The sequence below is a fragment of the Polyergus mexicanus genome, unplaced genomic scaffold (genome assembly GCF_030449975.1).
Source record: "Polyergus mexicanus isolate NDT 795.1 unplaced genomic scaffold, iyPolMexi1.0 SCAF_1, whole genome shotgun sequence".
NCBI lineage: Eukaryota > Metazoa > Arthropoda > Insecta > Hymenoptera > Formicidae > Polyergus > Polyergus mexicanus.
Window position 1 is genome coordinate 10,337,037 of NW_027223321.1, and position 15,102 is coordinate 10,352,138.

General features: G+C 32.8%; 1 protein-coding gene across 2 annotated transcripts in view; it reads right to left on the reverse strand.

Moving 5' to 3' along the window:
* Positions 1–15,102, reverse strand: part of LOC138934289 (uncharacterized) — a 255,240-nt gene that overhangs the window by 5,686 nt on the left and 234,452 nt on the right. For both annotated transcript variants that reach the window (XM_070297922.1, XM_070297915.1), the window contains exons 5-12: positions 13,678–13,887; positions 12,826–13,086; positions 5,469–5,585; positions 5,253–5,366; positions 4,870–5,013; positions 741–943; positions 249–400; positions 92–164 (exon numbers count right to left, since the gene is read on the reverse strand). In XM_070297922.1, coding sequence (XP_070154023.1) covers positions 92–164; positions 249–400; positions 741–943; positions 4,870–5,013; positions 5,253–5,366; positions 5,469–5,585; positions 12,826–13,086; positions 13,678–13,887 — 1,274 coding nt within the window. The remainder of the gene's footprint in view (positions 1–91; positions 165–248; positions 401–740; positions 944–4,869; positions 5,014–5,252; positions 5,367–5,468; positions 5,586–12,825; positions 13,087–13,677; positions 13,888–15,102) is intronic.

The following is a 15,102-nucleotide window of genomic DNA, read 5'->3' on the forward strand; positions in this document are numbered from 1 at the left end:
TTTGTTCAGTATATTTTTAATAAAGTAATAATATATATTTCGAAAAGATGTCGCGTGTCTCTATATATATAATACATGTTACGATACTCACTTTAAAGCTTTATAACGTTCCTTTTCCGGATTGTTGTCTGGCGGCTCGCATTCGAAAGACGCTAGCGCAAGTGCTGTAACAAAAAAAGAACAGAAATTTGTCGAATTCAATCATTTTAACGTATTTTCGACAGTAGGATAGAATAAATATTGCTCACTGTTCTCCGTTAGCACGGGGCTCGCCTGAAGGAAGGCAATAACACGCGGATTCTTCTCGAATGGACAGGCAACTTGCTTCCACGCGATGAATTCAGTCACCTGTTTCGCCAGCTGCCAGAATTTCTCAAAATTGATATGGCCGTTTGGCAATCTGAAATGCATAACTGAACTTGAGCAGCGGAAATTAATTAGCTATGAGAAAGCTTGTCGCGTTTAGGCATACGTTGTATTTGACACGTTGTGAATCGATAATCTCGATCTCTATAATAATGCCAAAGTTGTATTGACATCTGTTTATTAAACGCGTAACCATTCAGATATATGTCAGATATGTTTGACTAGTTACCTATTTTATTACAAAATTATTGCGCGTACAATATTATTAACAATAAATTAAATATAAAATAGAATGCCTCATGCAATATATTCATAATTTAAAATAAATAATAAAACTACATAAATAGATTGATAGAGATAAAAATATTGCTCACTTGTTGCTGCAACCTTCGTTAAGGAAATAAAGATCCTTAACGAGAAGGCTGAAAAAGGGCACTACGATCCGTTGGCGTTCGTCTGTAGCACCAGCGCTACGCCACATTGCGGCCTTCAACGTGCTGCGATAGCTGCTGAAATTGCTGCTGGGATCCATCTGATGCTCCAAAATTGAGAACTTGGCAGATTGTACTTTCGACCACTGAAAGTCATAAAAATGTGTCCTATCTATATCGCAGCGCAATCAATCAGAGCATGATGTAATAACAAATATAAAATCGTATAAAATTATTTACGAAAATCGTATATAATGATGCATGGATGTTAAAAAAGGTAGTTTTGTATAAAAAAAAGAAATTTCCCATACAAAAAAATGTGTATTACAATTATAATTGTAAAAATAAAAAGAGAAAAGTAATTCATGTTTTTAAAATCACAACAAGACATTACTTTATATTATATTTATATATAATATTATGCTTAATACTGTCTTGATATTCGGAGCGCGACACAAATCTGAGCTGATATCTCAGGATTCAAGTTCATTTGCAGTTTCCTTTGATTCAATCCCGTTCTTTAATCTAATCTGATGTGAAAAGCATGCTTCTTTCGTTTAAGAATTTTGTAACTCCATGGATAATATTTGCATTTGATTCAAACTTTAGAATTAAGATATAATCAAAATGCAGTTACATCTTCTAATCTCAACCCCTATTTATTATAACAAACTTACTGATAGCGGTTTATCGTTCTTCAATCTCTTTTTTTTTTTTTTTAATATTAAAATAAACTCTCTCCCCTCCCTCTCTCTTTATATATATATATATATATATATATATATATATATATATATATATATACACATACAAATATACATATATAAATTTTTTGTGCATATTTTCAATAAGGAGTTTGAATTTTTAAACCGCGTGAATCTCTTTCTTTATTCACATCTCTTTTTGCATATATCTGCCATCTTTTAAATATATATTTAAGATTATTGTATCAGTAAATCAGAGTTAAATTTTATAAATAATTTTCTATTTCGTAAAATTTTTGTTTTGTTCGTCGAAACTTTGATTCTTGATTCTGTCTTGTCTGATCTCCAGAGAATACCTCTTGCCTATCGTGAAAGCCATTTTTCTTGGTCTGACTCGATTCGACTCTACCGGAAAGACTCGTCTAAAGCAAAAACAGTAGCAATCGGGGACTCCTGCCAGATCCGGTAAATTGAAACTGGCTGCGATAGAAAAGATGCCGGAATATCTCGTGTGGAAGAAACAAAATCTACTTTTTAGAAAAAGATCAGCAAAAAATAGAGATGTGATGCAAGGGATGCAAGTAATCAGGAATCTCTTTCAAAGAATGCTTTCTCAAGATCTCTATTAAGGAAATCTAAAAAGACTTCAAAATTTGATTGATAAATTCCTACTAAAATAGAACAAAATTATATTAGCGGACATAATTTTACGCGGAAAAAGAATAACCAAATAAAATTAATCAAATCGAATAACAAAAAATCTCAAAAATATGTTACATATGCAAAAAGAGAAAAATCTATATTCCAATTATAATATAGCATGTAAGTAATTTTGAATAATATAACTGTGTGTAACAAATATTTTAATGTTTATTGTAGAAATAAATTCTGATGCGGGGGCAAAGTTAACGAGTTCTATTACATTTTTATATTACTTTCTTTTTTATAATTATTTTTCCAGCAGTATTTCTTCTTGTTTTCTCTCTTATCTGTATACTTATCATTTCCCGACTGTTACTTGAAGATTTGCAATTTAAGAAAACTCCATTTCAAGCTATCTTTTCTACACTTGCTTTACTAAGTAAAAGAATCTCATCATCGGGCAAGCAGAATTACGGACGTAAATTATCCTTCAGCGTATATAAAATGAAATGATGATGCGGAATGAAAGCGAATAGTCGTGAACAAACATAATTAGTTTTTTGAAAAGCGAAAAATCTTTTTCATCGGCAAAAATGTCTTTTGCAGATTATTTACCCAGTAAATTAATCCCCACTGCTATGATATCGTATGTTGTACTGATGTCATGTTTTAGCGTTCCACACTCTAATGCTGAAAGATAAGTCGTGAAACGATCTATATATATATAATTCCGATTTTTGATAAAACAAATTAAATTCAAAAATATATTACTGATTATATATTACGATAGAAAAAATAAATATAAGAGAGAAAAGGAATTAAATTTTGTGTTAAATAAATTATATTATGATTTATATCATGTTTAAAATAAATATATTGCTCGTCCTTTTTTCATTTTCTCGATAATGTGTATAGATGCAAAAGATAGCATTGATTTGCTGTTGTTTCCTTCCTTCCAAATTTTCCTTGTGCTGTTATTACTGAATCTAAAGTCAATCATTCCGCGCTTTAATAAGCCTTCTCTCATTAGCTAAGCGGGAGTAGTGGACTATGAAAATCATAATTAATTAATGCATATCATAATAGTCGATTACTCTCGCGTATACTAGAATATACCGGAAGAATTCTGATATTTATTTATTTATCATTATTGTTATTAATCGCTTTTAAATCATGATTGATTATCTTCTAACTCATTGCGAATATGTCTCTCACAAAGAGAGTAGTACAAGCATTAAGTATATTATTATTAACAATAGTATTTAAAATTGTTGAATTATTTTCTTTTCACGTTATTAAATTAGTCATTGATTAATATTTGAACTAGATAATGTGTGTATTCTTTACGTCTATGAGAATTTCTTAGGTATAGATTTCAATTTATATCTACTATACTTATTGTTAGATGCATAAAATAAATAAATAACAAATCTGTTATATATAACAATATAATACACAACAATACAACAACCAAGAATTATTAAAAATCAAGTTTTTTTCCTCGTCGGCCTTTGTTTCATTATTATTGAGCTGAATATTCAATATATGTGAAAGCTCTTTCGGAAGTGCTATCCGAGAGAACATTCCGTCGAGAGCGCGACGACTGGATTAAAGGAGTTCCTGGACATAGTGCATTCGCGTGGAAATCGAGAATACGTAATGGCACGAGTCCTCCCGTGGGCGTAGAACGCTGGTCGGGCAATTAGCTAATTCCCAACGAGACGAAAGGAACCCGAGCAACGCCGTTTGACTTGAAACTTTTTAATTAACCCAGATCGCACGAGTCACATTTCGGGTCTTTCCTGCGGCGCCAACCGCGATAGGAAAAATTCAATCAAGTCAATTTGATCGCTCCGTTTTCCTTTTTTTCCCGTCAATAACGATTGCCTCTAACGTCTCCTTTTGCGTTCGAGAGACGGGAGAAAAATAATATCGTGTACAACCGCGTACGCTTACTAATTTTTACAATATATACATATATAAATTATACGAAAATTAAAAAAATTTAATTTTATTCACCTCAAAATGGTAAAAGAATTTTGTTAATGGCTCGTCTTTAGGACTAAGCCGATTATATATTATATATGGAGGAGTGCGACCAAAATTGCCCTCGCTCCCTCGCTCTTTTTCTTTGTGGAGAAACGACGCGGAAATTTGGCTCTCGCCGTTTTGTCACGCTCAATGTTGAGCGTCATCATGCTCGATTTACGAGGATTACAGAGCGTTTATTGCTCTGGCGTGCAATTCTACGAAGGGGTGTAAACGAACGGGGATAGCAGTCGTGTCGCTGCGCCATTATCTCCCCGACGCTGCATCCTAGCGCAAAAAAATGCGTCGGGGCGTTAATAGTCCCGCGGATATTCGCACTTTCCAGATACGCTCTCGCGCGATTGAAAAATTGGGAGATATATATGCATGCATCGTCCCCCGGATACCTCCGCGCGAATAAAACCTGTCGATGCTGGTTTCAATTTGCCGGATGCAATTTTTGTGAAACTTGTTACTGCAAAATCGTAATAAAATTTTGCCGAACAATTGCGTCGATTCAATATCCACGCAGAAAATACTTGTTACATACATACATATTATTATCTTTAATATATGTATATTATATGTTCTCTCTTCTTTTCTAATTATTATTTTTTACTCTGCATATATGTACATAAAACAAGCATTATTATTACCAGTTAAAAGAAATTTTAATTGAACTTTTTTCATACACTTACCGTCTTCTTCAAGCGAGATATAGGAGACATGTTAAGGCCAGCGATGATCGCCATCAGGGAATTGAAGTTGCCAATGTTAAAGCATTCTCGAGCAGTCTCGATCCAATATTCGACGACACGAACGCGTTGCTTCTTCTTCGCATGCTAAAAGAATAAAATGAAATGATTGTAAAGTATTTGGCGTCTATACAAACACGCATGAAAATTTTCTAACGGTCTTGAAAAATATTTTTTCATTTTAAGATCAAGTTTCTCTTTATTAAAAGATTTTATTTAGATATTACTCAGAATAAAAAAAAAAAAAAAAAATTTTATATCAAAAAATTTGCAAAGATTATAAATATTGAAAGAATATTAATATTTCTTAAAATGATAATATTTACCTTGCAAACTTCCGTCGCTACAAAGTAGCTCAATCTATTAAACCATTGAACGTACGATTCGAGATTTCGGGTTTTCTTCATATCTTTGAAGGATGTTTCTAAATGCGGCGACTCCTGACGGAATAATTAAAATGATAATGTTTAACAGTCTACGATGTAATAATGTTGTTAAAAAAAATGCTGAATAAGATATATAATTGTTAGAAATAAACTCACTTTAGCAAAAGCCTGTACAAATTCTTCGGGTCCGATGTAAGAGAGTCTCTCGAGTTCCACATGGGTCAATTGTTGTGCCAGAACAGTGGCTGATGGACAGAGTTCTGTAATATCCACCTGAAAGACAAAATAATACTTGTGTATTAAAGTGGTTCGAAGCTCTTGTATTTAAGAAAAAAAGAAAGAATCTCGGTTAAGATACAAATAAAAATTATGAATTTTTTGAAAACAATACAAAAAATAGAAAAATATCTACGTAATACCAACGAAGGATTATTTCAAAAATATAAATGTTATTTTTAAACAAAATAAGAAGCATCATATATATCGTAGACATCATACTGATTCATGCTGCTTACATAAATTACAGTACTACAGATTTAGCTTTTTTTTTTTAACTTTGTTAATTACTTTGATTTGAAAAAATTATAAAAATTTGTATCGCTCTTTTAAAATAATTGATACAATTCATTTCAAAGATGATATAAAAATAAAGATAAATATAAGTATAAAGAATTATAAAAGATAGTTTTACATGTTTTAATAGAAGTCAAGAGATTCACTATTTTTAAATCTTACTTTCATCAAAGTCAAATATAATGCGCAAGAAACATGATAGGGTAAAGTATTACGCGCAAAAAGAAAAATTCGTCGGGCAATAGTGCTGTAATAAATGGGCATTTACATATGTCGCTTTTGACTTTTATACTTCTCCACTTCTTCTCGAAAGACTTTGGCTTCTCAGAGAGCTTCGATTTCTTTACTGGTCCCTGCTCGTTTTATTCCATTTGATTTATCGACGATATTCGTTTCAATGTAACATCTCAAAGGCTGATGTGACAGAGAGAGAGAGAGAGAGAGAGAGAGAGAGAAACAGAAAGATAGAAAAAGAGAAAGAGAGAATGAAGCTTGCATAGACTTTCTAAGCTGCATTTTCTATACTCTCTCTCTCTCTCGTCTTATAAATGTGTGAACGTATGTATACGCGGATACACACGCTTTGACAGCTTTTGAATGTTACAAGAAGTGGTAGAGGATGAGGGATTGATAAATATATATATATATTTCTCGACTGCGGCGGAAAAGGAAAGATGTCGTCGAAAGGCGACGAATAAAATCACTGGGCTGCGTGATCCGTTTAGGAGGAAATGGCACTCTGAGACGGACTTCCTCTCTCATTGAATTATATCGTCGATCGTATTATCGAAGTGCCCGGTATAGAAGTGGACAGAGTTTAACTAAGAGAAGAAGAAATTGCTTTGACGAGAATGCTGGTAAAAGAGCAAATTCAAGGGTTCTCGCGTGGTAAGAGTTCTGATTTCGATTGTAAAAAATAAAAGGCATCTTGAGATGGCAGTTTGAAGAGCGATTGAAACATAAAATTTTTTTATGATTAAAGAACACACACACACACACACACACTTGTAAAGGCAAAATTATTTCGTTATAATATAAATTTTCTATATACTGTCATTAATAAAATAAACAGGAGCAGGAAGCACAACTATGATGGGAACTGAGTTTTATGGCTATTTTAATGGGAAAAAAACTTGCGTCGAAGAAGTTACGAGGTAGTTGAAACTTTTATCTCAATGATTTAAATTGTACTGTCTTGCTCCCAAGTCTCAATCGAGGGAATAAAAAAGTAATTTTAGTTAACATCGACGTTAAATTCTCCGATTGTAAAAGAGCTCATTAAAAGAAACGCCACGACATGCCATTATTTGAAAAATTACCATTTTTTTTTTTGGTGAGCTCCGATATTTAAAATTGTTCTCGTCTTTCATCAGTTACCGAGTAATATCTTTGTTTCGCTTCTGCGGCCAATTATGATAATGAAATGAGTACAGGCCAGAGCTAGCTCGTAGTGGTTTACTGGGGCAAAGTCGTTGAAAAGACCTAATCGGTTAGCGACGGTCTCGGATCGAGGTAAAGTTGCGAGTTGCTTGGAAATTTGCCGGGAGCGATAATATCGTGCGCAATGCCTAAAGAAACGTTGCTGCGAGATATTAGGTGAGTATAGTTTCACTTTGGTGCGCGCAAGATCGCATTGCGAGATTCACGAGAGATTTCTTGCATCGAGTGGCGAGTTTCGTCTGCTATTGTCTCATCACGTGACGAAATTATTATATTTTAGTAGGAATAGAAAAGTTGCATTAAATTTGGAATAAATTAAAAATGATTTCGATTTTTCTTGCATTCTAAATAATATCCTTGTAAATCTTTTTTGAATACCATACCGCGTAATCAACATTATATTCGTGTTTTTTAACTTTTAATTATTATATATATATATATATATATATATATATATATATATATATATAAATTATAATATGTTTCAATTTCTGTTTTTAATAAAATTGGCTCAGTTGAAATGCTACTGATGTAATAGAGATTATAATTAGGAAGCATGAAATTTTGCCATATTTAATGAGCTTTTATGCTCGACGTATGTATTTGACTTGAGCGATAAATTTTGCATATTTAGTTTAATTGGTTTAACTGTTAATTGATTTAACAACTTGCTTATGTAGGAACACGTATAATTATGACATTAAACTTATCACGAAGCAAAGAAGAAACATAATATACAGTTATCATAATTATAAAGTTATTTCTTTCGAACATCATTAAATCTAGTCGAGAAACATTTTTCTGCAAAATTAAGTTTAAGATAAAGTAAAACAATAGCTCGTAATAAAAAATGACGCATAGATGCTATCTTCTCATAAAGTTTTGTTCGAAAGAAACCATCATTCGAATCGACGGGAGGGGGGCGATAAAACAAATTGAAAGTTAAAACAAAATTTCTAACGAAGGAAATAGTGTACTCGTGATCTCCAAGTATTTCTGCCAGCTCTCGATATAGAATGTAGATACTTAAAAGTTACTCGATAGAAAGAAAACTAATATCGAGAACTCATTATCGGTCTCGTAAGTTCTCTTCCGTCTTAAAAAAAAAAAAAAAAAAAAAAAAAAAAAAAAAAAAAAAAAAAAAAAAAAAACTTTTTCTGAAAAAAAGATGCGACACGTATCGGATGCTTGCAACGAAAGTATGGCTCAAGTAATAATTAAACTCTTTGCACTTGGGATTATTTATATCGTTATGAACGACTGATAGAGTCTAAAATATGAGAGACAAAAACGCGTTTCGTTCTTCTCGCATTTTTTTAATCAAAGAGTAACGCACGCGCGCGCGCATATACACGTTACTTATTAAACGATGAAGAATTTTGTCATAATTTATGGCATGAATAAAAATTTTTGAGACGTATATATAGAACGTGGCTCAAATTTTCCAAAAACATGACTGAGAAAGAAAGAAGGAGAGAAAAATATAGTATTACGATCGAATTATTGATCTCGAAAGTTATATCTCGTTTCGCTACATAAAGTTACGTATCTCTATATAAAGTTGCTGCCGTCGTAGCACATACAGAACGAGTTGAAAAAGCGCGACAAAGAGAATTTGCAGTTTAAGAAGCCAGAGCTTTGCGAGAGTTCGCCGTTTCTCTCGTCTTTTTTTCTCAATACTTGCTTCTTTTTTTACCTACTTGTCTTGGAGCCGTAACAAGTAATCTTCGCGTAAACTGTGTGTCACATACGTTAAAGAAATCATTGAAGCAATCGCGACGAAATGGCCTCCGTGGCTTTTCTTCACATATAGAAGTCTTTGATGATAAACGATAAACAGATTTTAACAAAATATCGTAAGTGTATAGTTAGAGAGAACAAGGATTGAATTCATGTCAAAATTTCAATGAGTATATACAGCAAAAAATAATATCGAAAAGATTAAGATAAATTGTTATTATATGTATTTAACGATTTTTAAATATAAATCGATGTCTATGAACTTACCGCTTTAATATTCTTTAGAACGAACTCGCCAGAAAATTCTATTTCACATTTGGTTTAATGGACGTTTTCGTTTTACCCTCGAATACCTAATTTTATTCTGGTCTCGCGCGTAAGTAACAGTTATTTCGTATTCATGCCAGAATTATTGTATACATAAGTTCAGCATAGATTTGCCCAATCTCTCACTGATATTATGTTACATTAGTATTCTCAAAAGTTGTTTAGAATACAATTTAAATTACAAAATAATTTTTGGGTAAAAATTTCGAATTGCTTATTATAAACAAAACGCATGAGAGCCGAATTTTAAAGAAAATATATAAATAAATTTGAAAGTTTAAAGTTCAAAATAAAATTAGAGATATTGCATGTAAACAAGCTTAAAAATAATTTTTTGGGGTAAAACTGCATAAAAGGTAACACACTTCCGATTTAATTGCCACTTAAATATATTATAGGGGAGGTTTCTCTGAGTAATTCCTCGCAAGAAATAAGTGGGGGACGGCATTGGTTTAGGTTTAGGATATATGGACCGTTTATTTTGAAAGTGGTGCAAGTCCATTTTCTTTTGTTTCGAGAAAATTAAATGTTAGCAGATCTGACAATTAAAAAATATAGGTTAATTATGTGAAGTCTGGGAATGTTTGTACTAATTTATCAATATGTAATTTGATTATATAAATTTCTTTTAGGCGAATTTAACTAAAATAATATATATTTCCAGGCTGCAAATGGACTTACGCCACTTTCATAATTAGTCAATTGTAAATATCATTTAATTTCAATTTTGAAATAACAAATATCACTTAAAATATATTTCATATTAATCCAATTTTGTTTATAAATAATAACAAGAAATAAAATAGAATTAGTATTTTTTATTTTGAACGTTAATTATATTTATATATTGTTAAACTTAACACAAGATATTGGTATTATTAATTATTTATGCTCTTCATGTGGCAGTGTTTTGAAATATTCATGATGCACAGGAGGTATATAAGGTAATAGCTGCATATCCTTATATTTTTCGTGATGGAAATTGGACTTACACCACTTTCATAATCAATGGTTACGCAATTTCTTTTACCGGCCAATTTTAAATTCAACAAAGCATTGGCATTTTTTAAGATATTAAATACTAACTAGTTATAAACAAAAAGTTTACACTAAATTAAGCATAAATTACGTCATATCTCATTTTTAAAAAAAAAAGGACTTACACCACTTTCAAAATAAACGGTCCATATAACGAATTAAAGTTTCATATTTTTAATGCTTCTTCTCAGGTATTATAAAGTAATATTAGGAAAGGTGAAGTTTGTGTACGTTGTATTTGTTGTAGAGCAGACGAGAAAGTATTTGTTTACATTTACAAAATAGGTCATGGATATTTTGTCAATAATGTGTTTCAGCTATTTCTCGCAGTTCGTTAATAGCTTTCAACATGCAACTACATGAATTTCTGAGTCATGTCTTTAAAAATATTATTTATTGGAAATGGAGGAAGCTCCATTTCCGGAGGATATAACCTAATCTATATATATTTCTGATTATCTTCAACAAGACTTACAATTAGAAATTCGTATAGTCGCATGCTGAAAGCTTTAAACGAATTGCGAGAAATAACTGAAACACATTATCGACAAAGTGTCCATACCTATTCCGTAAATGTAAATAAACACTTTTTCCACGTTTGCTCTACACAAATCTAACGTGAACAAACCTCATTTCTCCTTATTTTATAATAGAAAAAGTATTAAAACTACGAAATTTTAATTTGTTATATCTCCTAAATTAATGCTCTGTCCCCCATAAATTTCTTGCGGGGAATTACTCGGAAGAATCTCCCCTACAATATATTTAAATGGCAATAAGGTCGAAGGGGTGTTACCTTTTATATAGTTTTATCCTTTTTTTTTCTTTTTTATTCTCTTATAGAATATCTTTTCAATTTTTGAAATAAAAAATATATACATGTAAAAACATTATATAATTTACTATAAAAAAGTAATTCGCAATATTATGTGCATTCTTTTGTCGCGATAAAATCTTATCCATAGAAGAAAATTTTGATAATAATAAAACATCGCGCGCGTAACGTATAATTTTCTGTGAGCAAAAGATCGACGTTTAAATGTGTAAGCTTTGGAAATATCGAATGCCTATTATGTATTATCTGTAAATTATTACAATCCCCATAGAAACTCCGAACTTTGAACGTCATCGTATTTCCTCTGCGCTCTTACACGAAACGACCCGCGCAGCATCGAGAGAGATGCGAAGCTCGACAATTTTGTACCGATTAGCCGCGCACAACACGGTCCGGTATATTTAACTAACTAATGCTGTTGCAAATTACCTATTAACAGATGTTACAAGCAGCGGCGGATAGGCACGCGATAATGAAATTAACGGAATGGTTAACGTCTGCCAGCACGGAAACTGCAACTAACCCGGTTATAGACTAACCGCGTAAAGTGCACGCGCATACGCGTACATAAATGTCCAAGTTTGTGCGTTTCGATCGGTACATGTGTATGTGGGTGTTTGTGTGTGTATATGCGCGAGAATGTGTAATACACGAACATGAGGAACGGGAACATTCGCGGAGCGTAACGGTCGCGTTACAGTAACCATGTGTGAAACGATCGAGAAGTGAGAGAGAACGCATAAGAGGCGGGGTGCTACCCAGAGGGAGAATATTATCGCTTCATTATGTTGAAAGTCCTCGAAGGGTCAATGCGATTACGGTAGACCGATTAATCGTGCTTTGCAACAGGGCGAGAGCCGGATTATGTGAGTATAAATCCATATTGAAATTGCGGAACAATGCACAACCGATCAAAAGCACCCTGATGCTTTTTCCCTTACTAATTTATGATATTAAAATGAGATTATATATCTGATAATGTGCGAATTACATAGGCAATTTTACTCTCAATACGGACGTAATTTTCGTGTCAAATTTTAACTATAATATTCTATTGTTCTCTACATTATATGTATGTACACTGATATATCAGTAAATTTGACTTATGCAAAAGATATATATATATATATATATATATATATGTATGTAAAAGTATTTATATCTTATACAAATAAAAGATCGCATCTTAATTTATAATAGGATATTATGCAAATTTTCATCGTTAACACCAGATATGATTTATGTGAATCATGCGAACTCATGTGATTCGTGTGAATCTATAAACGTATTTTTAAATTAGTTCTTCTGCGAAAGAAATGGAAACTGCTAAACGTTACATCATCATTTTTATTATTCAGATAGACTTTGTTGCTTTTCCAAGGCATTTTCTTCTTTCGACGAAATATCAACATGTACGAACTTTGGCGTTAGAAACATTCGCGATATTTATAGTTCGGAAAACGTCGTGCTAAAGCGACCTAACTGACTGAGCCAAAATGCGGGACAGCGAGATGCAAACTGACGGCTGCAAATGGGCGCTTAGTACGGAAACTCACAAACCTGTGTAAGCTGCTCCGTCGCTGCCTCGGTCGCCAGTCTGGCCAAGCCTTCCTCGTACCTTTCCAAGGCCGTCAGTCGTAACAGCAAGTTTTGCAGCAATGCCGAAACTTCCTGCCTGGCCGCGGCGTCGACCGCAGCGACTTTTTGCGTGATGGATCTGACGTGACCCATCACCCTCTCGTCTCGGAAGTCGTACGGGAATGTTTCCGTCCATTCCGCCAGCAGTTGCACTAGTCGCGGCACGAAGCGGTGCAGTCGTTCCTGAAATACATACGGAATATTTGATCGTTTTTCAATGACAAAGATAAATTTTTCTTTCAAGGGATAAAAATTTAACAGGATAAAATGGATAAAGTGATGGAAACGAGTGTTTTCACTTTGCAACTGTATTATTGTTATATAGTTGTGAATCGGATAAATTAAATTAAATAAATTGGATCGATATTTTGTGATATGAATAAAGAATAGCTCCAGAGTGACAGTTCCGAAACTCTTATAATATATCGCACTGACTCATAAAATCTAACGCGATTTATATATTACATTAAGATATCTTAATATCCGCAAGAATATGATAAGAAAGTAAGATAACGAAAAGGAAAGAGTGGGATCTTGATGATAAATGATTTTCTGTAAGATACTAGATAGATAGAGATTATGAAAAAAGCAAAGAAAGTTTTTGCGCTCTTTATATTTCGCGATAGGTGAAGGAATCGAAATAAGAGAAGGGTGGGAACAGACGAGAATCCATGACCCCGTGATGAAACGATAATACACGCGGCCTTGCGTGGATGCAAAGAGTTTCGTGTCGGTTTATACAATAAATCGAAAGTATATCCACGATGTGCTCACCTTACCGCCCTCTCCATTCAGATTTTGCTGATGCTCGCAGAGAGCGCAAACCTCGCCCAAAAGCTCGTGCGGCTTGATGAAGAGCCTGGCGCTCAGCAAAAAGGCGAAGAGGTACGCCCGATCGGGATAATATTCCTCCGTAGGCACCATATGCTGTACCAACGCCTCAAGTGAGCCTGAGACGAGGTTGCCGTCTCGGTACACCAAAGCCTGAAACAGTATACGGGTTGGCTTGAGTAAAGTAACGCGATGCTGCCAGCTCAACATGCTATCTCCTGCAATGCGGACCCGTGTACGGTATAATAAAGCTTAATATACGAGTAATAGAATTCCAAAAGTTGAAAGTTAAAGCTTATTTTGGATGAGATTTTCATCATGCTAAAATCTTTTTTTTTTTCTTTTCTGCAGAATGCAACATTAAAAATATATTTAAAATGCAATTTAAAATATACTTTTAAAAAATTATAAATTTTGAGCGTAATAATTTTTATGTTATTTTACTAATGCTTATAAGATTTAAAAACTTTTTTATACGTAATTAGCATCTCTCGTTATCAACCACATAATGAGACTCGAGCGAGTAGAAAGCGTTGTGTGTGACGTCGTCCCTCGAAATACGATCGCAAAGTATTAAAAAATGATAAATGCGTTTATTTCTTACGATTATTACATACCATAATTCGCGATTATCAATTCGCGCAATTAATTAATTTCCGCGCGATTGTGGAGAAATATCAGGAGTGTCGTACAAAGTGCTACGCTATATATTCTGTCGAGTTAATTATGCGTGCACGATAGCAATTAACGATGTTTTCGCGAATGATTGCCATATGTGAGTATCATGAGGAAGTAGAGAAGAATAAACAAGAGAGAAGAGAAGAGAAGGTTCCTGACGAAGCATTCGATGACGATAAAGCAATTCTCCTTGTAGGAGATAAGCAATTTATAATTTATATAATTTATTTACTATTTTTGTGAAATTAATTGCTGGTTTATGTTTGAGATTCCAATGGTTTACATCATATATAATATAATATATAATATAATACATGAAAAATATAAATGTATATATAATTAAAATAAATAAAATGAAAAAATAATTAAAATAATTAAAATAAATGTATATATAATTTTTCTAAAATTATAGAATGTATGTATATTTTTTATATATGTGAAAATTTTACATATTTTATATAATAATACTTTTTTATATCCATGCGTATTACAGTTGCGTTAATTATCTACATCAATATAATTTATTCACTTGATGCTTGCATAAGTGCGTGTTATAAACTGGCAATGTGTAATTGAAAGAACTTTTCAAAAGAATTTTTTCCCCATCGTGCATCCATGTAACGTTTCTGGTATGTGGGACTTTCATGAGTTGATACGTGTGCGGAATGTAGAATTTCTGGTGGATACCGC